Genomic DNA, 23918 nt, shown 5'->3' with positions numbered 1-23918 from the left:
TGATATTGAGAGGGAGAAGAGGCTGGTTTCGGCTAGAGAAATTCTGGTCATATTTCTCACAGGATCTACAGAGAGTTGTGACTTGTCAGCTTAGGAAACAAGAACCACAGCTCTAATTTTAATGATCAGATAGTGCAGTAAGAGGCAAAATGATATAATATAAAAAACATCAAATTTGAAATCCTACAGCCTTAGGTTTGAATCTAGGCTCATTCATTCCTTAACCATAGGATTTTGGACAAGTAACTTAATTCCTCTAATCTTCAATTTTATCATTTTTGAACAATGGCAATTCTTATTTCTAATGGCTGTTAAGGATAAAAATAAATATTTATCAAACACCTAGCACACTACCCATCACTCATTGCATAATTTTTAACAAGCATATTAACTGAGCGAGAAACTAGGGGCCCACGCTCTGTGCCTCTTGGGGTGATGCTGGGAGGTGGGGGGTGGGAGTGTTCTTTTCAAAAAAGCATCAGCACAACCAATCTGGTGGCATTTGCCTCCAGCAATGACTCTTTTTTGCATTAGTTCCAGTGGTTCTAAGACTCCCAAAAACACAACTCACGAAGCTCCTGAGCTTCCAGAACCATCAATAAAGAAATTAGTGCCAGGGGGGAAAAAAAAGAGTAATCCAAACCATCAAAGGCAACTCTCTTAGATTCTTACTCCTATGACTCCTTTTTAATTTTTGCTGACTAAGAAACAGGGCATGGACCCAAGTGTGAGAGAAAATCTGGTAAAAACACTTTTCTCCGTGGTGGCATTTTTATCTCACTCCAATAGTTTGCCAAACCTCAAGCACCATTAATACTGTGCTAATTTTGCACTGTCTGCAGCCTGCAGAGCCCACAGGCAAGAGCCCTACTACTGCCACCTTCAGGTAGGTGGTTTTGTGTGCTTGACAGTAAGTCCACATGGAGTCGTTTGTCAAAGCTCTGGTGCCACATTACCTTTCCCCAAACGGATACCTACTCACTACACTCGAGCCCTGCCCTCACATTGCCCAAGGGCCAAACTGACTGAGGGATTTTTTTTTACAATGTTTTGCCCGGATGGTTTCATATTGTATATAAACAGCCTAAACGTTCCATGAGAGTATGAGATTCTGGTGTAGCAAAAACGGATGCATTATTGCCTGAACTGTCTGTAAGAACTGTTGTATCTTTCTGAGAATGCCAGCTTTGATTCAGTCCTGAAGAGAAGATAATCAACAAATCTCAGATTCCTAGCATTTTGCTTCTGTCATCATCATCCTCATTATTCTCATCATGCTGTTTCTTGCTCATTTGTTCGCCCCTCCGTTCTCTGCCCTTCTCCATACCCCAGGAGGCTGATTCCTGCAGAATCCATCTCCCAGGCCCTCTCGCTGTTGGTTTCCTGATTGGTTTAGTCAACGGGAGGCACACGGGCCGGAGATCACAGCAGGAGCTGACTTCCCCACGCCCAACCTGCCCTCCCTGCTTTGCCCACATTTCTAAGAGTGGCTGCCTTCCCGCAACCTCAGCTTCTGTCAGGGGGCCCCTGCTTCAAGAATCCAGCTCTCACTGGGCTCTATAACATTTCCCCTCCTTGCCCCTCAGGACTAAGGGTGGTAACAGCTTCCCATTGTTGCTAATCTCCGAGCGCCTCAACATCTGTGTTGCACTTCCTAACACTAATCCTGTCGTGAATGTCTCTGATACAATCATCTCGAATGGCATCTTCTCTGTGACTGTTATCTATTGACCACACACCAGGCATCCCATGCTGTGCTGAGTGCTTCAAAGCACGAACTCATCCAGCCTGGACAATAACTCCATGAGGAAAGTATTAGTATCCAGATCAGAGAGCAGACTTGGCAGCTTTAAGGATCTTATCCCAGGTAACTCAAAGGGAAAGTGTCAGAGTCAGAATTCAAACCCAAATCTTTCTACCCCAGAGTCTTTTTTTAACCACGACCAACAGCTCCCTGGTACAGTCCACATCAGAATCACTTGGAGTGTTCATTAAAAATCCAGATTCTGGGAAACCTGGGCCCCCTCCTGAGGAAACCAGCTCTAGGTTTTAACCTGAGCAGGGAGATTGGCTCAGGGTCATCACCTGATGATAGGGGATAATTGCACAGGGTAACTGACCACCTATGGCATTAAAACTCTGACCAGCACAGGCAACGGTGATTAATGAGGCCAATCAAACTCTCTCTCACCTTCCCAAATTTGAATGAAGAATGCTAAAGAAATTAGTAAAGAGCTAGAGGGAGGAGAAAAAAGAAAACCCATATATAGAAGCAGACAATGAGAAAGTCACATGGTCATTTGATGGTGGAACAGTGACCAATGATGCAGCAATAAAATAGCAGTGTCCCTGGAGCCAGTTTGTAGCTCAGATAATGACTATTCTTAGCTTCTCTTGAGATTCCTATCTCCTCTCACCTATCTACTCACCAGCAACTTACACAATCGTTTGACCTGCCTTTCCTGAAGCAGACTTACTAGACTGAGTTGACACATCCTCCCTGTCTTTTTATAGAAAGGGCTCTAAGCTACCACAAGTGGAATAGCCTACCTGCTGGTCTTCCTGCATTTACTTTGTCCACCTCTATAAACCATTGCTCACACGAAAGCTGGAGTATTCTTTGCAAAATGTAAATCTAACTTCATTTACCTCCTTGCTAAAAACCAACAAATGGATTCCCATTCTTTTGACATAGACTAAAAATTCCCTTCCATGACCTACAGGTTTCTGGCCTGGCCACCATGCCTGCTCTTCAGTCTCAGCTTCAGACACGCTCCCCCTCGGTCTCTTTGGTCTAATCACACGGGCCTTCCTCCAGTCCCTTGTGATCGCCACACTCCCTCCTGCCACAGGGCTCAGCACAGGCTACGTCTTCTGCCTGCAGCAGGGATCTCTTCCCTTTCCACCTAATTAGCTCCTACTCACCAACAAGCATCACTTCCCTGACTGATGCCAATCTTGAGGCCTCACTGACCTCCCTGACTGGTGCCAATCTCGTGGCATCTGCCTTCCATTAGTACTGTTCACAGGTGTGACTCCTCGGGCCATTACTTGATTAATATCAGTCATTCCCACTAAACTCCCCGAGATCAGGGCCTTTGATTTTGCTCAGTCATGTCCCCAGCACCTGGTACAGGCACCTGGCCCACAGTAGGTAAGCAAAAGATTGTTTAATGCATGAATAATTTAATGTCAACATATGACACTGAGGAAAAGTTTTTCTAGATGTGCTATCGTGTAGTTGTCATGGAGTGAATGACAATAGTAACAGTGGACAAGTGACTGTTGCTTAGGAAGGGCCAACACACAACAGGAGACCAGAGTATGGGTGGCTGTACACACAGCACCCAGGACCAAGCTCTCCACTCGGAAGGAGAACCCAATCCTTCTGCAGCCCCAACATCCAGCTTAGCATCTAGGAAAATGCCAAAAAGGTCAGTGGTGCTTGGCTCTCCTTTATTGAGTTTCATTTACGTTTTCAGGTGTATTTCCAAAGAGGTCATGTTAACAGCTTGACGTCCAAGATATTGCCAGTTTGGTGCCCATTACCCACTCCAATACAGCTTTAAATGGAATTGGAAAAACAAAGAGGACAAACTTGCAGCTTTGACTGCAAACTGAAAAATGATGTGATTAACACAGCATCTTTGATCGCCTCTTGAGAAACATTTGTAAATCAAAACTGGTAATGATTTTAACTGCATAGCATATCCTTTCAAATCATTCGTGACAGGGAGGAATTGTTTCATATTATTCAAATGTATAAAATTAGGTCTAATAGTGATAAAAATGTTCTTTCTCCTGTAATTCCATTTAGGAAATCAACTTTAATTCCAAAAAAACATTTTTGGATACCTAATAAGTGCTTCTCTGCTAGGCCCGGGGTAGGGGATATGAAGATAAACCGCATAGTTCCTGCTGCTCAAGGGCCTAACGGAGGAGACAGAAAGGCAATCGTGGCAATGGAAAATAACACATGCCATGTTGCAAGTGCACATTGTGCAAAGTGAAACATCCTTCATCCTATGAAGGAGATGATAATGGTGCTGAGGTTTTAGAAAATCAAGAGGAGCTCACCAAGAAGACCACAGAGGGTCTGAGTAGCACAGAGTCCAGCTTCCTAATGTTATAAGTGAGAAAAACATGAGGCTCCCAAAGTTGATGAGCCCCTGGCTAGTCAATGCCAAAACCAGATCTTGAACCCAAAACTTCCTTTTAAGATGTTGTCAAAGGTATGACCTAGTTCTGCTATTCTCATTGGCTTTCTAGAAAATGACTCCAGCCTTTGGAGGTTGAAAAATCAAGCAAACTTTGATTTGCTGTTTTTAAGGGAGCAACATTCATCTTCCTACCTCTAATAGGGCCACTTTCCACTCTACTTCTCATATAGCAGGTGAAATAATTTCCCCAAATGCAATTCTGATCGATCACATAGTTCCCATTGCCCCTGGGATAACAACTAGAGTCCTTCCTAAGGCCTCCAAGGCTCAGCGTGCTGTGGCCCTGGCCCCTGACTTCAGCCACATCTTCCACCGTTGTCGTCTTCTTTTTCTAGGCTCCTGCCAAGCTGCACTTCCTTTGCCATGATCTCTCCCACTGCAAGGCCTCAGCACATGTGTTCCCTCTGCTTAGAACACTCTTCCTCCCTCTTCACTACTGACTCATTATGCTCAAGCAAAAGGTCATTACCCTGACTGTAGACTAGGTAGTCCTTCTCCGCCCTCTGCCATTACTCTTTATTGAGTTACCTGTTTAATAACTGGCTTCTGCACTAGACGTGAAACCCCACAAGGACAGAAACACGTCTCTATCCTTCACTCATGCATCCCCAACCCTCAGCATAGTACCTAGATTCTTAGGGAGGTAGGCTAAGTTGCTGGAACAAATAATCTTCAAAGTCTGAGCATTTTACAGAACTTATTTCTTCTTTTTCACCTGGCAGTTCAGAATGTGGGGTTCCAGGTCTGTGGCAGTTTTACTCCATGCAGCCACGTAGGGGCACAGGCTGATGGAGGCCCTCCCATCTTCAACATGCGGCTTCCAAAGTCTTCCTGGTAATTTCCATTGTAGTCAGCTGGAAATGGGACACAGCAAGGAGCAGCCTCCATGGAAGGTGTTCATTTCTCGTCTGCTCCTTTCCATTTGAGGGAACCTAGTCACGTGACCACATAACTGCAAGGAGGACTGGACCATGTGGGCTTGCTGGCCAGCCAGGGTCAGGCACTGCTCTACTACGTAGGTCAGGCAAGGGGAGAAAGGATTTGGGTAGAGAGATGGCTGCTCCACCAGAATGCTCAGTCAATATTTACTGGAAAAAAATAATTTTTAAATCATCATATTGCTTTGCTTTAGATGCTGATATCAGTACCCAAACTCCCAGAATCATTATGTTTCTTTCATTTTGTTGGCAGCGTTTCAATATCCAAACAACTAGCTTCAATAAAAGGTAAGGCACGGGATGAGTGAGATGTGTATGTTTCTGCTCTACCGTGATGGTGTGCCAAGAGTTAAAAAAAAATGGACATCAAAGGATGCCAGAGATGTAAGGGGACTTTTGGAAAAATCATCAAACATTAATGATGTTTTTAAGACTTGGGAACTGAGGTCCCATGGTAGGAATTTGTTTAAAACTTAGCCCATGAAAGGCAGAGCTGAGCCCCTGAGTCCCCTGACTCCTAACGCAGTGTTCTCCTCACTCTATGCAGCTGCTCCTCCGTGGGCAGCATCCTCAGGCTGTCCAGAGCAGGACCATGAGTATCTGACTCATAAACGTTCAATGGAACTCAGGGTGCAATCAACCCCCAGCTGCCTGGTTGATTGAGTGAGAACTACAGTATGGCCAACTCCCAGTGTGTAATTATGTGCCCTTGGAATTCAATCGCATAGGTAAAATATCTTTAGAAATTATGACGTTGCCATGGTATATACTTAGTTCATTAACTTACTCCAAAATGTGCAGCTTCATGTGTCTGCAGAGTAACAGGCGCAGCTGGAGGTTACTGCCTTACAGTTGTTTTCCCTCCTAGATGGCCAGCCAGTATCTTCACAAGAGACGCTTTATATTTGTATTTAAATACATCTCCCTCTTTACAAAAATATTTTCACACTATTACAACACAACAGACCTGTGATTTCTGTTGCAACAAGTTACACAATCTCAGGTACTTTTGAGAATGGTTCCATCACATTTCTAACATAACTTCTCCCTCTGGGAGGTTGAGGGGGGACTGTAACTCTGTCACCCCACTGCCTGCCTCCCCACCCTCCCACCGCCACACCAACCATTCCTGGCACCGACTCCTTAAGTTGGACCATTGAGCCGCATTTATTCCCATGCCTGAAGAAACCACAGGATAAACATGGCCCATCTTCTCAGAAAGTATTCTATTCAATGGGGAGTAATTTGAAATGTTATTCATTGAACTCAGACATGGATAAGAGTCAGTACGAACCCACATTTTCTCTGCTGGCTGCTTGGCCTTATGCCCTTGATCTGCTGGGAAGTGGGGGTGTGGTGGGAGTACATCTTTGTCTCCAACACCCAGGGTAGTTTTGCAGTGGGAAAGTTCCAGAAGTACTGAAGTATTGGGAAAATTACTGGCCTAAAGATTGGAGAGCAGGGACCTTGTTTTTTGCTCTGCCATGTACTATCTACTAACAACTTCTCTCCTGTAGTTTTTTAATTCTTCAATCACAAAAATAGCTGATATGAAGAAAAGTTCTAAAGTGAGGTGATTCTGGTACCTTGCTGTCTTGATCAGGGAGTTTCTACAACACTAAAGTGTTAGAACTCTCTAAATCAAGTGCTTAAGGTTTAGTGTTCCAGGGCAGGTAAGGAGGAAGAGGCAGAGAATTGTTCTGAAGTTCAAGTTAGCTGGGTTCAACACACGTATACTGAGGCCCACAGCACTCCAGGGCCTGGGAATGAATGCACAGATATAATAAATAAGATGTAGTGACTGTCCTCAGGGAACATACAGTCCGTTGTGCTGCCCAAGATGGTGGCTGCCAGCCACATGTCTACCCAGCACTTGAAATTTGGGTAATTGGAATTGAGATGACTAAGATTTAAGAGACTTAGTAGAAAAAAAGGTGTAAAATATCTCAATAATTTGATTGACTACCTTCATTACATGTTAATATGACAATTTTTTAACATACTGGGTTGAACAAAATGTATTATTAAAATTAATTTCACCTGTTTCTTTTTACTTTTTTAATGTGGCTACCAGAAAATTTAAAATTATCATCACAGCTCACATTATATTTCTTTTGGGCAGCACTGATCTAGAAGATAATTTGGACAGATAAACATGTTTCAGTGTGAGGGTTATGAATAGGTTGTGCTAGGGAACTACAGAAGGGGGGTTCAGGAAAGAGTCCTACAGAATACTCTGCCTGAAAACGCAACCCCTAGAGGCAGTGTGTGCTATGGTTTGGAACCAGACTGGTTGTGTGATCTTGGACAAGCTACTTGACCTCTCTGTGCCTCAGTTTCTTCATTTTGAAGGTGAGGATGATATTAGGACGTACCTCCTCAGGTTGACATATGAATTTAATAAGTTGAATTGCATCCATCCATCCCCCTGAGGCACGGCTGGGTACACAGTAGGAGCTGTGTAATTGTTCTCTATGATTGTCCACCAGAACACAAGTTCCAAGAAGTCAGGGATTGTTTCTGATGCCACTTACTGCTCTGTACCAAGCACTAACACAAGGCCTGGCAATAAAGACTTGCCGATAAATATTTGCTGGATGCATAGAGTGTGTGTGGAACTACACACAGGTCAATATTATTAAAGCGTAATCCATGAGCTAGGGAAGAGCAGAAGAGGGCAACATGGCTTGATGCCCTCCCCTGCACCCCCATTCCAGAGGCAAGAGGGCCAATGAAAAATGCCAAAAGAGAAACAGCAATGCCTTGTGTTTTGAATTGCGCTCAGCCCTTGCAATACGCTTTCACATGTTAGTTTACAACTCTGTGAGGCAGAGAGGGAAGGAATTTGGAGGCAACCTGCTGAGTTTATTAAGGGAAGAACTCAACCATAAAAACAAGAAACTAAAGAGTCTCACAAAATATCATCAGCGTTGGTAGGATAGCCAAAGCTCCTCGTTATCTTTTATTTTTAATATTTTTAGTGCTGTTTTTGCCAGGAACATATGCTATTTTATAGTCGGGGGGAAATGCGTGCTGTTTTTTAAAGAGATGGAGGACAAGAATGAGAAGTTGGCTTGTCCAGATGAAATTCCCACTCAGAGTGTAATCAGACCTAAACTTCAGCAGAGGGTTGAAAAATGTCCAGATTCCACAACCACCATCGGGATGCAAGGAGATGTTCCTAAGTGGCCAATCTTTCTATGGGCTATGAAGTCAGACAGACTTTCAAATCCTTCGTTTGTCACTTCTTAGCAATGCGACCTTTATTCCACCCAAATATAGCCTGGGCCCTGCTCAGAGATACAGTCAAAACTGAGAAGGCCCACACACTCCCTCCCTTCACCTACTCCTCTTAACTCTTGTCCCTCTGCCTCATTTTAATTGAAAAATAGATGCTTAAAACCCTTCAATGCCTTCTCTTTTCACTTTGAAGAAAATCCTTATTCCTTTGCATGGCCTATAAGCCTTGCATGATCTAGCGCCTGCCTACTTTGCAGATCAAACACTCTTCCAGCTCCCAGACTCCAACCATAACTGTCCTCTTTCAGCTCCTCCAGCGTGCCAGCCTCCTTCTAATCTCAGCCTTTGCACACGCAGCCAGCTGCCTGAGCCTGGAACCCTCAGCAAAGCCCTAATCCCACCTTTCGTGTGGCTGGCTTCTCACCCTGTTCGTCTTAGCTGGAATGTTAATCTACTCCCAGAGGCCTTCCAGACAACCTATCTAAGTAGTTTTCCTCCCAGACCCACTCTGGAATTTTTTCCCATCTCTGCACCTCCTTTGCTTCCTATAACACAAGGTGAAAATATGTATATTATGTATGTACATGGACAAATAATTATCAAATATATATAAAACAAATATATTAACATATGTATGCACACACATATACTCTTGACTGTTATTTATTTCTCCACTAGATTGTAAGATATATGAGGGCAGAGATCACATCTAGTCTTGTCCTCTCTGTATGCTGAGTCCCTGAGGCAAATATCAGGTACATAGTAAGTGCTCAATACAAAAATCACATTATTCCAACTGAACATCATTCTTTGAAGCTATAATTTTTGTGCATTACCTGGGCTAAAAGCTGTGAGATTTCTTCTTTTCTTATTATTCATTGATTCATTCAATAGCATTTATTAGCAGACATTTGTGCTGGTCACTGAAAATACAGTGACAATCTTCCTCATGGAGATTGCTTTCTAGTTGGGGAGAAAGGCAGTTAAATGTGATAACTGTAAAGTAAGATGAGTTCTTTACTAGGGTTATGTTGGTGACCAAGAGAACACAGAGCAAAAGAATTTTTTTTTGGTACCTTGTGCATTTCTCTGTGCTCACTAGAACACACTGGAAAGGAATGAATTAGCACTGCCTTTTCAAGGAGCTGAACCGAGAGAAACCAGCAGGGAAATCACTCTGTTTGAGGCTACAAGTCAAAGACAGCCCTTATCTGTCATTAGATCAAAGAGCTTGTTCTGAATGTCATTCTTCTTTATCATACTGATGTGAAGTGATGCTGTGTCTGAATTACAATACAAATTCCATAAGAACAGGACTTTGTTTTATTTAGTGAGGGATCCTTGATGCCAAGAACTGAGCCTAGCACGTAGCAGATGCTCCATAAATATTTGTTGAATAACTGAAAGAAATTATAGATAAGAAAACCAAAGCTGAGAGAGGTGAGGCAGTATCTGCTGATTCTACCACTCCCAGCTCGGAAGCCACAGGCCCAAGGACACGGTCACACTGACCTACAGCTTCCAAACCTGTTCCCGCAGGTCCCTTGGAAGATACAGCGCTGTGTCTGGGGAAGGGTTGTTTCTAATCTGGGATGCTTTGTTGCACATTTCTTCTCTCATAGCTCTGAGGAAGGGCTCAGATCTGGAAAAAGCCATTGCCACTGCTGCTCTGATTTTTAGAAACTCTTCTGACCCTGATGGTAAACTTGGGAAACCTACTGCCAAAACTCTGCTGCAGACTCAATTCAGGAATTTCACAGAGGTAAGAGAGCTAATATGCAGGAATAAATAGGGGCCCCACCGTCATGGCTGACACCAGCTCCAGAGCCCCATCATGATGTCTCGCTCCACAAATGTGTACTGAGAACCTGCCTCATGCCAGGCAGCAACCTGATCACTGGAGTTAATACAGTGAACAGGCTAGCAATCCCGCAGAGTAAAGGAATATGCTGAAAAAGTAATCAGAAATGCTCAAAGGATGTGAAAGACTAGGGCACACAGTGGGAAAGTAAAACAGAGGAACCAACTTGGGGCAGTTGATCAAAGAAGGGCTCGTGGAAAATTAAAATACTGCTGAGATCTGAGAAATGAGCAGGCTTAGCTCAGTATGGGGCAGTGAGAAGATGACATTCCAAGCAGAGGGAATTGCTTATGCAAAGTCCCTGAGGCAGGTCGAAGATCAGAGAGAAGGCCAGTATGTGGTTGGTGGGCAGTGAAGGTAAGAAGCAGTCGGGGAGGAGGCTGGGGAGGGGAGAAGACAAATCTTACAGAGGCGTCGCCTGAGGACAGGAGGAAGCAGGAATGGTTTCTAAGTCCAGGTCTAAGAAATTACACCAGCTGCAGTCCAGAGAACAAACTGGGGTGGAGGTGGAGACAGTTAGGAAGGAAGGGAGTCCCCTTGGGGAAGCAATCCAAGCAAAAGATGATGATGGCTTGGATTAGAGTGGTGAAGATGGAAGGAAACAGACAAAGATGAGAGCCCTCAGGAAGGTGGTATGAATAAGATCTGAAAATGGACTAGCTGTGCGAATTGGTGGACAGGAGAGCAAATGCTGACACCCCAGTTTCTGGTCCCCTCCCCAGAGAAAATAAAGATTGGAAAAGAAGCAGATCTGAGGTGTGGTGGGGGTTGGCGGAGGTGGGGAGGTCCTTTAGGATGTGTCCGTTTCAAGATGTCCGTGAACTATTCAAGTGAAGAAACTCAGGCAGCAACAGGATATATGAGTTGGGAAGTGAGAATAGAGATCTCTGTTCAAATTACAGAAATGAGAGTTGGGAGTATATAAACATCACTGACCTAAACAGAGTAACCTAAAGCACCTAGGGGTGTATTTCTCAAACTTCAGTCATTCCAACACCATCTTCAGTCTTTTTCCCACATCTGCCTACAGCCTAAATTATCATTTACTTTGAACTTTTTTCTTTACATTTCTCTATACTTAAATAAAGTTTTATAAGGGCACTTTACCACTATTCTAAATATAAATTCAGTGGGTAAAAGTGGAAGATGATAATAAAAAATAGATGACTAGTAATTCTTATTTAATATTTATTCTCGTATCACCTAAAATTACGTTTACATTCTACCAGCAATATGTGTTTATGTTTTGGGAAGTACTGGCTTAGGGAAAATGTGTAAGAAGAAAAGAGGGCCTCATACTAGGTTAAACCACCAATATTAATTGGTAGGTAGAGCAAGAAAAAACATAGAAGCAGTCTCTAAGCTTTTATGTGTATTCTGAGATATTAAAAAGATGGTATTCTATAAATATATATGTGCACACATATGCATATGTGTGCACATATATATATATGGTTTTAGTGTACTACAGTTATATAAGATGTCACTCCCTGGGGAGAGCTGGGTCAAGGGTACAACTTCCTGTGAGTCAATGATTATTGTAAAAATGAGAGAGAGAGAGAGAGAGAGAGAGAATATAGTGTGATACACAGAAAAATGATTGGAAAGAAATGTTAATAAAGGTGGCTATCTTTGGGTAATGGGATAAAGGGTTATGTTCACATTCTCCTTTTTTTAGTTTTTTTTTAATGTTCTATATTCAACATGTATTATTCCTGAAATATTTTTTAAGAAAAGCTATTTTTTTCCAGGCAGAAATATCAGTCAGAATTTAACAAGAGATAAAAGGTTTTGGGGAATATTTAAAGAACAGGTGGGTGAATAAATCCTATAACATCTGCCTGCATCTGAGGCCAAAAGAAATGACATATACCAAAGAGAAAAAGGGCTCATTACCTCATGGACTGGAAAATCCTCTGTGAGCTTTTAACAAATATGAAAATGAAGATCTAGTGGATGTATCATCTTGATGTAACTTATAAATCCTCTGAAAACACCAGAGAAAAATAATTAAAACCAAAGTCATTAGGAAAGACACCTTCAGCCTCATGTCCCTCAGGGAAGGCTAACTAAGCCCAAGAAAGGCAGCCAATTTTGGGATCCCTCCAGCAGCAGACACACACAAGCCCCAGTGCAATCCCGCCCTGTGCCCGAGATGAGAGGCAGAGAGCAGAGCCTTATTTCAGGGACTCAAGGGGACAGTTCACCCTGGGGCATTCTCTGTATCAGTGGTGATAGTCCACCTGCACTCAGCAAACATGCACGGTAATGCCTGTCAGAACGCTGCCTCGGCCCAACTACTCCACTCCGTGAGATTCCCGAAGGCAGGTGCGTGCACATGAGTCAAGGGCAAAAGGTGGCAGAAGCCCACTTCATTCCCAACTGGGCTTTCTCCTAAATTCACAGGGAAAACTGAGCTGGTCCTTTTGGCTAAGGCCTGAGTTCTAAGAGGAACATCTTCTTTCCCATAAGCCTAAACATAATTTTGGGGATCTTATCACCCTATAGCCAGTCAGATAGAATAAAACCAAGCACCAAAAGGCTCTGCTAAGAAGATGCAAAAACAAGATGGTAGGTCACACCCCAGGAGGACTAGACCTCAGTCAACTCTCTGCTCTTAAAATACGCAGAAAAAAGAGAGAAAGAAGACCTACACCCAACTCAGACCTTTGAGCAAACAGTGTACCATTCTGCTAGGAAAGTGGTCCTGTTTCTATCTTGGAATCTAACTCTTTCCAAATAGCATTCAGCTGTCTTGGAGGGAGAGGGTAGAGAGCTCCCTTGGCCCCCACTGATAGGATGGCTTCTCTAGAAGAACCAGCCTAGAGAAACCAGAATGGGTCTAAGCCTCTAAGAGGAATTTGCCATCATTCCAAAAGCGCCTTGGTTATGGCTGTGATGTTTTTTTGACACCTAGCACGTGGGTGAGCCTTTGGGGTTGAACTAAATGCAAACACAGTTCGGTATAATAGTGAATCAAATTATTTTAGCACTTTTAATGTCACTGGGGAAGATATTCCACAAGCTGTAGTTTGAAACCAAAAAACCTCTCCATTTATATACTATTCAGATGTTTTCCTTTAATCTGTTTATAAGGACTATCAACTTGGATTTTATTTATGATCAAACTAAATGCTGAACAATATTCCAAAGCACATGTTTTCTTTTAGCAAATTTTATTCTATATATCTGGATAATCTTAAGGCTCAAGTGATAAACACATAATGGATACCTTCTCTATCAAAAGGATTATATTTTGAAAATCTGAAAACATAACAGTATCTGTATTCAAAGAAAGGCAGGATAGCTCAGCAGTTAAGAGCATTGGCTCCAGAATCAGGTAGACAAGGCTACAAAATCCTGGCTGCACACCAAAAGCTGCTGGCTTGTGGCAAGTTACTCACTCCTCACTAGTCTCTGATACTGCATCTATAGAACGAGGATAATAATAGGACATATTCAATAAGGTCACTGTGAAGATTAAATGAGATAACCCATGAAAAGATTTAACACAATGCTTGACTGGTAGCACTGGTGGCAACTTGACAGGGTATTGTTGTTAATAATAAGTTTATTATTTGCTATGGTTTGGATGTTTGTCCCCTCCAAACCTCATGTTAAAATTTGATTCCCAGTGCTGGAAGTGGAGCTTAATTGGAGGTGTTTGGGTCATGGGGGTTGATCCCTCTGAATAGATTGATGCCCTCCCTGGGGGGACAGTGAATTCTTGCTCTGTTAGTTCTCATGAGAGCTGATTGTTAAAAAGAGGCGGGTATCTCCCCTCCCCTCTTGCTTCCTCTCTTGCCATGTGATCTTTGCACATGCTGGCTCCCTTCACCTTCCACCACAAGTGGAAGTAGTGTAAGGCCCTCACCAGATGCAAATACCCAATCTTGAACTTTTCAGCCACCAGAATTATGAGACAGGCCAGGCACAGTGGCTCACACATGTAATCCTAGCATTGTGGGGCCTGGGGCAGCAGAATCACTTGAGGTCAAGAGTTTGAAACCAGCCTGAGCAAGAGTGAGCCCCCCTCTTTACTAAAAATAGAAAAATTATCCGGGTGTGGTGGCATATACCTGTAGTCCCAGCTACTTTGGAGGCTGAGGCAGAAGGATTGCTTGAGCCCAGGAGTTTGAGGTTGCTGTGATCTAGCCTGACGCCACAGCACTCCAGCCTGGGCAACAGAGTCTTAAAAAAAAAAAAAATGTGAGACAAATAAACCTTTTTCTCTTAAAAATTAGCCAGTCTCATTATTGTCTATTATCTGTAAATCTAAGTTCTACATAATAAATTAGGTGTTTACTTATTCTTCTTTATTTTCACAGGGACAAGAAACCAAGCCACAATATAGAGAGATCCTTTCTGAACTTGATGAACACATCGAAAATAAGCTTGATTTTGAGGACTTTATGATCTTGCTCTTAAGCATCACTGTCATGTCAGATCTGCTGCAAAATATATGGGTGTACAAATTATGAAATAAACAGCTTTAAATATATGGTTGGCTAAAACAATGACAAAAGATGGTGTTAAATGAATATACTGATCATGCATCTGGGATTGCCTAGCATGGTTCTGATTGCTAATATTCAGACCCAATATAACTTCAAAAGTTTACACATGCTTTTCAGGAATGTTTAAATAATATGGTCTCTGGGTACTTCATAATATGATAGATTTGATGCCACTGAATATCAAATTGCTTTTGCTGAGTCAATGGTGACATAGAGCACTCTACCTAGAGCTAGAGTCAGTGAGGCACTCATTCAGTCATTCATTCATTAAATTTTTGTTGAGCATCTACTTGCTGGTACTGCTGAGGATACAGTAATGAACTGGCCAGACAATCCCTTCCCTCAGACATGCTTGCAGAAGTCTAGCAGAAGAGACGAACATTGCACAATTTTTAATCAATTGCATATACTGTTTAGTTATAATCAATATAAGGGCTATAGGATGCTAAGACATTATTACCTGATGTGGGTTCATAGGTCAGAGAAGCTTTACTGACATTCAATAAAAGGCTTAAAACCAAATCCATGGCTGCAAGACATATGGGTGGAAAGTAGGATTGTCCACAAATGGACACAAGGAAACTTTTGAAAGGGATGGAAATGTTCCCTATGTTAGTTGTGGTGGTGGTTACATGACTACATGCATTTGTCAAACTCTTAGAACTGCACACAAAAAAAGGGTGAATTTTACTGTATGTAAATTATACCTGAATAAATCTGACTTGACAAAAAAATAAAACGCAATATTGTTGTAATCTCTGACCATGGCTTAACCCCTAACTCTCTGAGATTATGATCTAAAAGTGGTCATATCCAAAGAACTACAGCCCCCTCTGACCACCTTCTGTATTCCCAAGTTTAAATCAATCTCTCTCTCACACACACACACACACACACACACACACACAATGCCTGGACTTTCAAGACAGACTCTCACAAAGACTTTTATTCATGTAAGGTCTTGCCTGAGAACAGGAGGCATGGGGATGGACACCAAGGGCCCCCAGAAAGGACACTGGGCAATAGTCAGAGCCACAGCCTAAATTGACCACTGGCTGTCACAGATGCCATCTTACTCAATCTTTACAAGGGAGGTATGATGTCCCCATTTTCCAGCTGCAGGAACTGGGGTTTAGAGTGGCTAAATGATGGTCCAGGATCATCCAGGTAAGCAGTGGCAGAGCCAGAATTCTGGTACAAGGGAAGGACAGAGGTGCCAAAAGGGGAATGGGAAGAGAAGACCAAGTTTTCCAGCCCTCACTCCCATTTTGCTCCAGTCCTGTGCTAAGCTCTACAGTCAGGTAGTCAGTCACCTAACATGCATTGCGCCTCTGCTATAGGCTGGTGCCAAGAGAAAGGCAAGGAGGAACGAGTCCCTGTCCTTATCTTCCAGGAGTTTATGGCTGGCAAAACACGTATGTAAATGTGGGAGTATCTGTGCTGTTCACCAAACATTTCTATTCTCCTGTCAAACACATAGTGGGACTATGCTTCTTTTCAGTTGAGTGTGTCCATCCTTTGGCTGCTGACATTTGAGCTGAAGTGACATGAGTCATTTTTGGGTGGAAACTTTGAGAGCCTGCATCAAACCACTACTCTGTTTCCTTGGGATATGATAACTGGCAACACGCCCCATGGAGGCTGCTCCCTCAGCTTTAGTCCTGCGGGAGGCCCATGTGGAGCAGAAGCCCAGACAGACTGATAGGGACATGTTGCTTAAGGAAGAAATAAATCTTGTTGGTTCAGCAAGAAAAGACTTTTATTCACTGTAAAATCATTATAACTTCCCAAGGCCCTCTCCATCTCTCATTTTCTTCCCAGCCCAACACAGTAAGCCTCACATATATATATTAAGAAAACTCTTTCAGGAGGCTTTTCACTCTTGGTCCGATGAAGCATTACCTCATCCTGTCGTGTTCCAAATCCACCAAAACTCATCTCCTTGGCCCTCCCCACTTCCCAAACTTCAGGCATTCTAAATCCAAGAGTTTACAGACCATGTGAGGGAAAGCTCCAGACTTTACCCTCTCTCACTGTTTTAACAGGAGGCTAGTGTGTTGAATAGGAGCATTCAGACTCAATTATCTAACAAAAGAAGGGGAAAAAATTAAAGAAAATTTATTTTATATCCAGCTTTCAAAGTCTTCCTGCTTTGAGCTGTTTTTGTTTAGAATTGAGTGGGGAAAAAAGAGCAAAGTTTCTTTTCTCCTTTTTTTTTTTTTTTTGGACAAACACAGGGCTCATACTATGTGCCGGGCACTGTTCTAGGGGCTTTACGGACAGTAACTCATTTAACCGCCCATAACAACCCTGTGAAAGAGGTATCATTATTATGACCATCTCACAGATGAGGAAACTGAAACACAGAGGTTTTTATTTTCCCAAAGTCACACAACTAGCAGGTTTGAGAGTTTTCTGCCCTCCCTGAAGGCATTGTTAATTTTGTTTTAATATTAGGTTTCATTGTGAGCAATAATATTATAACTCAACAAAAATAGCTGTGGACATTTCAGGCACTGTGTAAGAGATAGCAGTACCAGCTGGCCCCCAGAGAACCATTTGGCATTCCTCAAATAGAACTCTGTGGGCTGTTCTCCCTCAAAGCCCTTTGTGTTTCAGCCTCAAGTAGCTGAATATGGCAACCTTGGTGGCCAATTAGAAGGTCAAATTCACACCTTTCAGAGGAGGAAACATGAGAGCCTGGCCATTGGTATGATGAAGAATCTTGGAGCCCTTCCAACCCTCTGGACTCCCAGTAAGAATTTTTTGAAAATCCAACCTAGATGGAAAGTCACGCTCCTCTGAGGGGGATATCAATTATAGAATCTCTTTTAGCCTGATGCAAAGGTTGCAAACAGAACAAAAGCACACGTACATGTTGAAGCATCAGTGACAGATAAATCAATGAGCATGATGTTAAGACACCAGATCATAGGAGTTCCACTTCTTGGTTCCAATTCCAGGACCATGAGCTCTACTCTTAAAACCAAGGTGCCATATTGAAAATGTCACTGATCATCACTGGTGACATTGTGATGCAAATCCATCTTGAGATCCCTTGGTTGCAAGAGACAAAAATCACTCCAATTACACTCACATACATATACATGCAAACATACACAAAGGAAAAAGGGAAGAGTTGTATTAATATTTATCAATTAAATTACAGGGGCATATAATGAAGTGAAAAGTCAGAGAATGCAATGAATCTCCACAAAATACTAGAAATCGCAATAGAAAGCAAAACTAAGTTTTCTCTCTTAGTCACTCTCAAATGCATTGGTTTCTTATCTCTGCTTCTCTCTGCATGTGGTCATCATTCTGCATTGTCTTTTTCTCTCTCCATCTCTCTTTCTATCTCTAACTCCTAGCCAGCTCTTTCTGCTTCTTGGCACAAGAGCCAAACACCATGTCCCCATTGCTGACTTTACTTCTCTCTTTAAATGCTCAACAGATAGGCCATAACATCTCAGAAGCCCCAACTCCAGCCCCCAGGAGAGAGAAGCTGACTGGCTGAGTTTGAGTAAGGACTACTCCTAATCCAGTTGTCTGTGGTCAAGCAGGAAAATCACATGCCCACTCAGCAGGACTGTGGGAGCTGACTCTTTGCAGAATATGTGGGCAGGTTCTCAAAGAAGAAAGGGAAGAACTGGGGAGGAAATGATTGATAGAGGAAATTATAAGAATTTCTAGCACAAAATCCATAACTTTGGACTTGAAAGGCAATGTTATTTGCTTCTCAAAAATGGGCTCAGCAAAAGTGTCTTAATGGAATAATTCCATTTGTTACTCCAAGTGAAACCTTTGTGCATTGTCACGTATAAAAGAAACTAACCTGAACCTTCCTGGGAAGTTTTCCTGTGATTAAATATAGCCAACATATTCCTATACAAGAGCTGTGGCACCCTTGCAATCTGGAGAGCATGACAGAAACATACCCAATCCTAGAACCCCTAATTTTCTTTATTTTAACATCTAAAAATGGGTCCAACTATGAGATCAGGATTTATGCTTTAAATAGTCCTTTGTAAGAAAGCGGGAGAGGGCTGGAAGAAAACCAACAGCAGTCCTGTTCATCTGCTGACCTTCTGCATTGGTAGAACCAAGAAGAGCTCTTGGGGACAGGAGTTTGCTGAATACAGCAAAGGTCATTCCAACACATTGACAAGCAGAGAGAGCGACCCAAGGAATTCAGGCCTGAGAGATTTGCTGTGCAAGTCTCCTTTTCTCTCATTTTAATCCAAGAATGGATTCAGATTTCTCTTTGATCTTTTAAGGGGTACAATTTTTAAATAATCCAATTCAGAAGGTACCATGACATAAGGTGGAATTTGGGGCATGTTTTCTATTCCTGCACACTTGAGGAATACCATGTGTTCCTGTTAACCTATGTGGTAACAAAACATGAATTATTACTAACTAGAGGCTATTTGTGATCTTTATTTCCCCTACTTGGTGTGATTATTCAGAGCATGTGGTTGGGAGATCTATGTCCCTAGAGAAATTGCTGACCTAGACAGGTGAGCCAGACAGAGAGAGAGGACGTGGATTCTGGTCCCAAATCTGCCATCCTGAGCTGTGTGGCTCTGGGAAAGTCCTCCACCTTGTCTGATGAGCCTCATTATTTTTTTTTCAAATATAAATTTGGGATCAGAAAAGGACCTGTTTTCTTTAAAAAATTGCTGTGAGACTTCAAGAGGCATATAAGCATTTCAGAAATATGAAGTAGACATATGCACATGTCTGATGTCTATTCTAACTTGTCTAATTCTAGACAAATTGTTATTATCATTTTTATTAATAGCTGCCCCTTATAGAACATCTACTACACTCAAGTACTGCCATATGGTCTTTCACTCAATTCCCTATGTGTCTTTAGAAGATTGATATTTCTCTATTTTAGAAAAGAAAATGACATTTAGGGAAGGTTGAGTGGCTTACCCAGGGTCTCAGAGCAATAAGTGGCAGATGAAACCCAGAGTTGCAACCCAGCTTGTTGCAACACAGTCTAGCTTTATTTCTGTGATACCATGGGTGGATATAAAACTACAAAAGAGAGTCTCTCCATTTTTCACAGTTTACACCTAATTACAACAAAGTATTCTCTAAAATGAAGTGGAGGAAGAGGAAGTAGCAGCAGCATTTCACATGCCCAGAGCCCAAAGGAATCAAGAAGAGGGTTTTTTAAAAAAGCAATAACAATGTAACTTGATTTCCCTTCCCTTTGTGTGTCATTTAGGTTTTGTTTTCCAGGGAATTATTCCTGTGGAGGAAGGCAATGGACTGTTTAAATCTGTGTGACTTGTATCCCATAGTTTTCCTTAAAGAAAATGCAAATGGTGGGAAGAAGACCATGGAGGAAGGGAAAGGAGGGCAGCAGAGCCCCTGGGAGGAAGAAAGCACCTTCCAGACCTTGGCACATGGCAGGTAGTGCAGTGGCAATGTTGATATGGAAGTCAGAGATGTCTTTTACTCTCAGCTCTGTGCCTGGTTCCTCTCCTCTGGCTCTCAGATTCTTACTTAGTAAAAAGGGGCTCTATGACCAGATGTTCCCTAAAATCCCTGCCCGTTCTGATATTCTTTAGTACAAATCAAGATTTTTTTAAAGGAAAATTATAACAAGATGCCAAAGTGTATATAGACAACTTCTAAACACTTAAACATCAGTCTCTTCTACCTTTTGACCTTGGCAGTCTGTGGCATAAGCTTAGTATACAGACAGCTAGACGTCGGCAAGTAATATCCTTTGGGGAGAATCGGGGGTGGAGAGGGGAGGAAGTTGACAAATTTTTAATTCTTTTTAGATTAGGAACATGAAGATATGCTTTATATATGTTTTGAAAGTGCTACATAGGTCAAACAATTCATGTGGCCATCCATTGCCCTGTAAGATCTTTAAAAACAAGAGCCCTAACTGTCTTATATATTCAGCACCTAGAATAGCACCTGCATCTAATAGGTGCTTGGTGAATACTGAATGGACAAATAAGTGAATAAATGAATAAGTCCTTCTCAAATAGAAGGAGTGGAAAAGGGAATATTAATATGTTTGCTTGGATGCAGGTTATTGTCATACTGAAAAAAGAAAACCCAGACGTGCTCTAGTGGTAGATGAGTGAGATAAGTCTGATCACAAAGACTGTGCTAGTTTTCAGAATTGGTAGAAGGGAAGATGTGGACTTGGTTTAAGATTTCATCCACTCTAGTTTAGCTCAAAACTAGCAAACAAGCAGTTTTCTTGTCTAGAATATTCTCAATATCAAAGACACAGAGTATTCTCAAGGTCAAAGACTCTGAGAATAAAGCATTCCCTTAGTTTAGGGGTCAGTGAAGTCCACACAGGTGGGAAATCCACCAGGACAGAGAATCCAAGAACCCAGAACCACCTGCCAGCTACGAATATCTCGGGAAGGAACCATGTGAGCTCTCAAGGACCCTTCTGTTTCTTACTGATTTTTGAACTCAGCTAGCCCAGCCAATTTGTCAAAGCTTGTTTTTATTTATAAGATAAAGCCATTTCAAAATTCAATGATTTCTCTTTATAGTCAAAGTAACTTTACTAGCCACATCTGTTTCTCAGTCCAGTTTCTTGTCCTTTTACCCTAAGGGTATACTTCGACCTCAAACAGATTTACAGCCCACAGTGGGAACAGGTTAATCCTGGGAAATCTCTGGATCTCTCATCCGGAGAGGTGGAGGACTAAGGAACAAGACAAAGGCTTACTTGGGTGTAAGGCTGCTGCATCTGCAAAGGTCTGTAAACACTTGAAACTAGCTGCTTTCTCACAGTCTTGCTCTTTGAAGGAGTGAAAGCTGTAGGTACTGTCGGGGCCTCTGAAGGGCTTAATTAAAATCAATGATGAAATTAAAGGTGGGAAAAGGAGAACCACAAGGAGGTTTCTAAATGATCTTCGATTTTTCTGACACTTTGGTCTTCAAGGAAAGGTTTTGATTCTCCCTGAAAAGCATGTGTGGAATAGCAAAGACTTTAAATTGCATAGTAATGTGGCTCATTGCTCATGAGCTGTCCTGGCTAGATTTCCCTCCACCCAGATCCTTCTCTAAAACCAGGATGGGAGGAGAAGTGAAGAATGGAAATCACTTCTTCTAATCTCTGGAGTGATCATCTGGGAGGGAACTAGGGTTTCTTAACTTTTGGAACCCTTTTGAAATTAAACTAGAGACCAGTGATGAGGCTTTTGTCTGTACCCTGAGACCGGACACAAAACAAACTTCTATGACATTGGCTCTGATCTTTATTTTAACTGTCCTGAGCTGATGTGGGGATAATGCAAAAGCTCTGGAAAGCATATCATCATAGAAATCATATTAGTTGTTCTTGGAGAATCTCAGCCCAAAAACTGAGATTCTGACTCATTTCTGTGTGCTTAGGAGGTCTCATAGCTGCCTTGACTCAGGAGGATAGAAGAATGGTGGGAAATGAGACAGGAAATATGTATCTGTCAAGTCTCCTTCCCACTGAATCACCGCAGTTAGAGTGCTTGCAAGGTAGGGGTTTAGGGGTGCAGCTCGAGGCTGTCCAAGAATCTCCATTTCTCATGGGCTTGGGCTGAGTTTCAAACACAAAAGAGCAGACCCCCTGTTAAAGAGAAATTGCACCAGACACTTATTAAAAATAGCAAGACAGATTTTGTTTGAGTTACTGTAGTAGCAGAGAGAGATTTCAGTGTAGAACTGAGCTCAACTCCAAGTTAAACAGATGAGGAAGACTTTATTCAAGATTAATACAACAGGGGAGAGAGATCGAAATCAACTCTAAATACAACAGGGGCAGGTGGGGATTTATAGCCAATGGGTAGCATGAGGCAGTGGATGAAAATTACTAAGAGGAACTGGGTTAGGTATCAAGGCTTGAGGAGATGAGGAACTTGATTGGATATCAAGGGTGGGGCAGTCACACTAAACTGGGCTTGACAGCCCAAGGACAAGGTCTAGTAGAGAAGAGGGCTCAAAGGAGCCTGACTAAAGGTTGGCCAAGGAACTGGTCCAGAAGCTGTGTGGTACTCGACTACAATACAAAGATTACACGAAGCATTCACCCTTCCATCCACATGGTCAGTAGATCAGTATGAAGCGCTTCTCCTGGGTTTCAGAAGACACTGAGGGAAAGAGACATGGTCCTTGTTCTTCCTGAGCTGCCTGGAGGTATTGAGGCACTTCCTGAACTAGATAATTTCCACTTTATAGAAAATGCAAGTTACACTTTTCAATAAGTGCCATAAGAGAGAAAGCAAGGAAACCCTCAGCAGGAACACCCTGCCCTGGTTTGGGGTTTTTTTTTTGGATGATTTCCCAGATGATATTTTATCTAAAGCCTGAAAGATGAGTAGGAGTTGTCAAGGCAGTGAGGAAAGAGAATAACATCATCAAGAGCATGACAATTTTGTGCAGTTACACTTCATGGCCCCAAAAAAAAAAAAAAAAAGAGCATGACAATTTTAATAAACTGAAAAAAAGTTTGATATTATCCAAATTCAGCATAAGGCAATGGTTTGGGGGAGATGTGAGAAATTAGGCAAAGAAATTGGATAGAATCCAGGACAGAAAACGTCTCAAGGGTCACATTAAAAAGATATGTACAGATGACTCTCAACTTATGATGAAGTTACGCCCTGATGAATCCATTATAAATTGAAAATATCATTACGTTGAAAATGCACTTAATACATCTAAGTTATCAAACATCATAGCTTAGCCTAGCCTACCTTAAATGTGCTTAGAACACTTACATTATATTGCAGTTGGGTAAAATCATCTAACACAAAGCCTATTCCATAATAAAGTGTTGAATATCTCACGTAATTTATTGAATACTATACTTAAAGTGAAAAACAGAATGGTTGTATGGGTACTCAAAGGATGGTTTCTACGAAATGTGTATTGCTTTTGCACCATCATAAAGTCAAAAATCATAAGTCAAATGATTGTAAGTCAGGGACCATCTGTATTTTTATTGCAGGACTTCTCAGAGCCTTTAATTAGAATGCATCTTAGTTTGGGTTCCATCAGATGCATACTCTAAGACAAGAATAACATAGAATTAGTTTATTTGGGAGGTGATTTCAGGCAACTGTAGCAGAGGAAGTAAAGTCAATCAATAGAGGGTTCATTAATGAGCAGG

General features: G+C 42.0%; 1 protein-coding gene across 1 annotated transcript; it reads left to right on the top strand.

The window, feature by feature from the left end:
- The first annotated feature begins 3310 nt into the window (after nucleotides 1–3310).
- SNTN (sentan, cilia apical structure protein) lies at nucleotides 3311–15510 on the top strand. The gene is made up of 4 exons (XM_045530708.1): nucleotides 3311–3434; nucleotides 5412–5446; nucleotides 10021–10160; nucleotides 14588–15510. Exons 1-4 carry the CDS (start codon nucleotides 3325–3327, stop codon nucleotides 14738–14740), a joined length of 438 nt encoding a protein of 145 aa, XP_045386664.1. The 5' UTR covers nucleotides 3311–3324; the 3' UTR covers nucleotides 14741–15510.
- Nucleotides 15511–23918: the final 8408 nt, after the last annotated feature.

The sequence above is a fragment of the Lemur catta genome, chromosome 18 (assembly GCF_020740605.2).
Source record: "Lemur catta isolate mLemCat1 chromosome 18, mLemCat1.pri, whole genome shotgun sequence".
Lineage (NCBI taxonomy): Eukaryota > Metazoa > Chordata > Mammalia > Primates > Lemuridae > Lemur > Lemur catta.
The sequence above is the reverse complement of the archived record's forward strand: the minus strand, read 5'-3'. Positions and strand labels throughout refer to the sequence as shown.

Excerpts from the sequence above, each read along its gene's own strand:
- SNTN (XM_045530708.1), top strand. The coding sequence starts at position 3,325 with ATGGGTGGCTGTACACACAGCACCCAGGACCAAGCTCTCCACTCGGAA. Across the intron at positions 3,435-5,411 it reads TCTAGGAAAATGCCAAAAAG|CGTTTCAATATCCAAACAAC; the intron begins GTCAGTGGTGCT and ends TTTTGTTGGCAG. Across the intron at positions 10,161-14,587 it reads AATTCAGGAATTTCACAGAG|GGACAAGAAACCAAGCCACA; the intron begins GTAAGAGAGCTA and ends TTATTTTCACAG.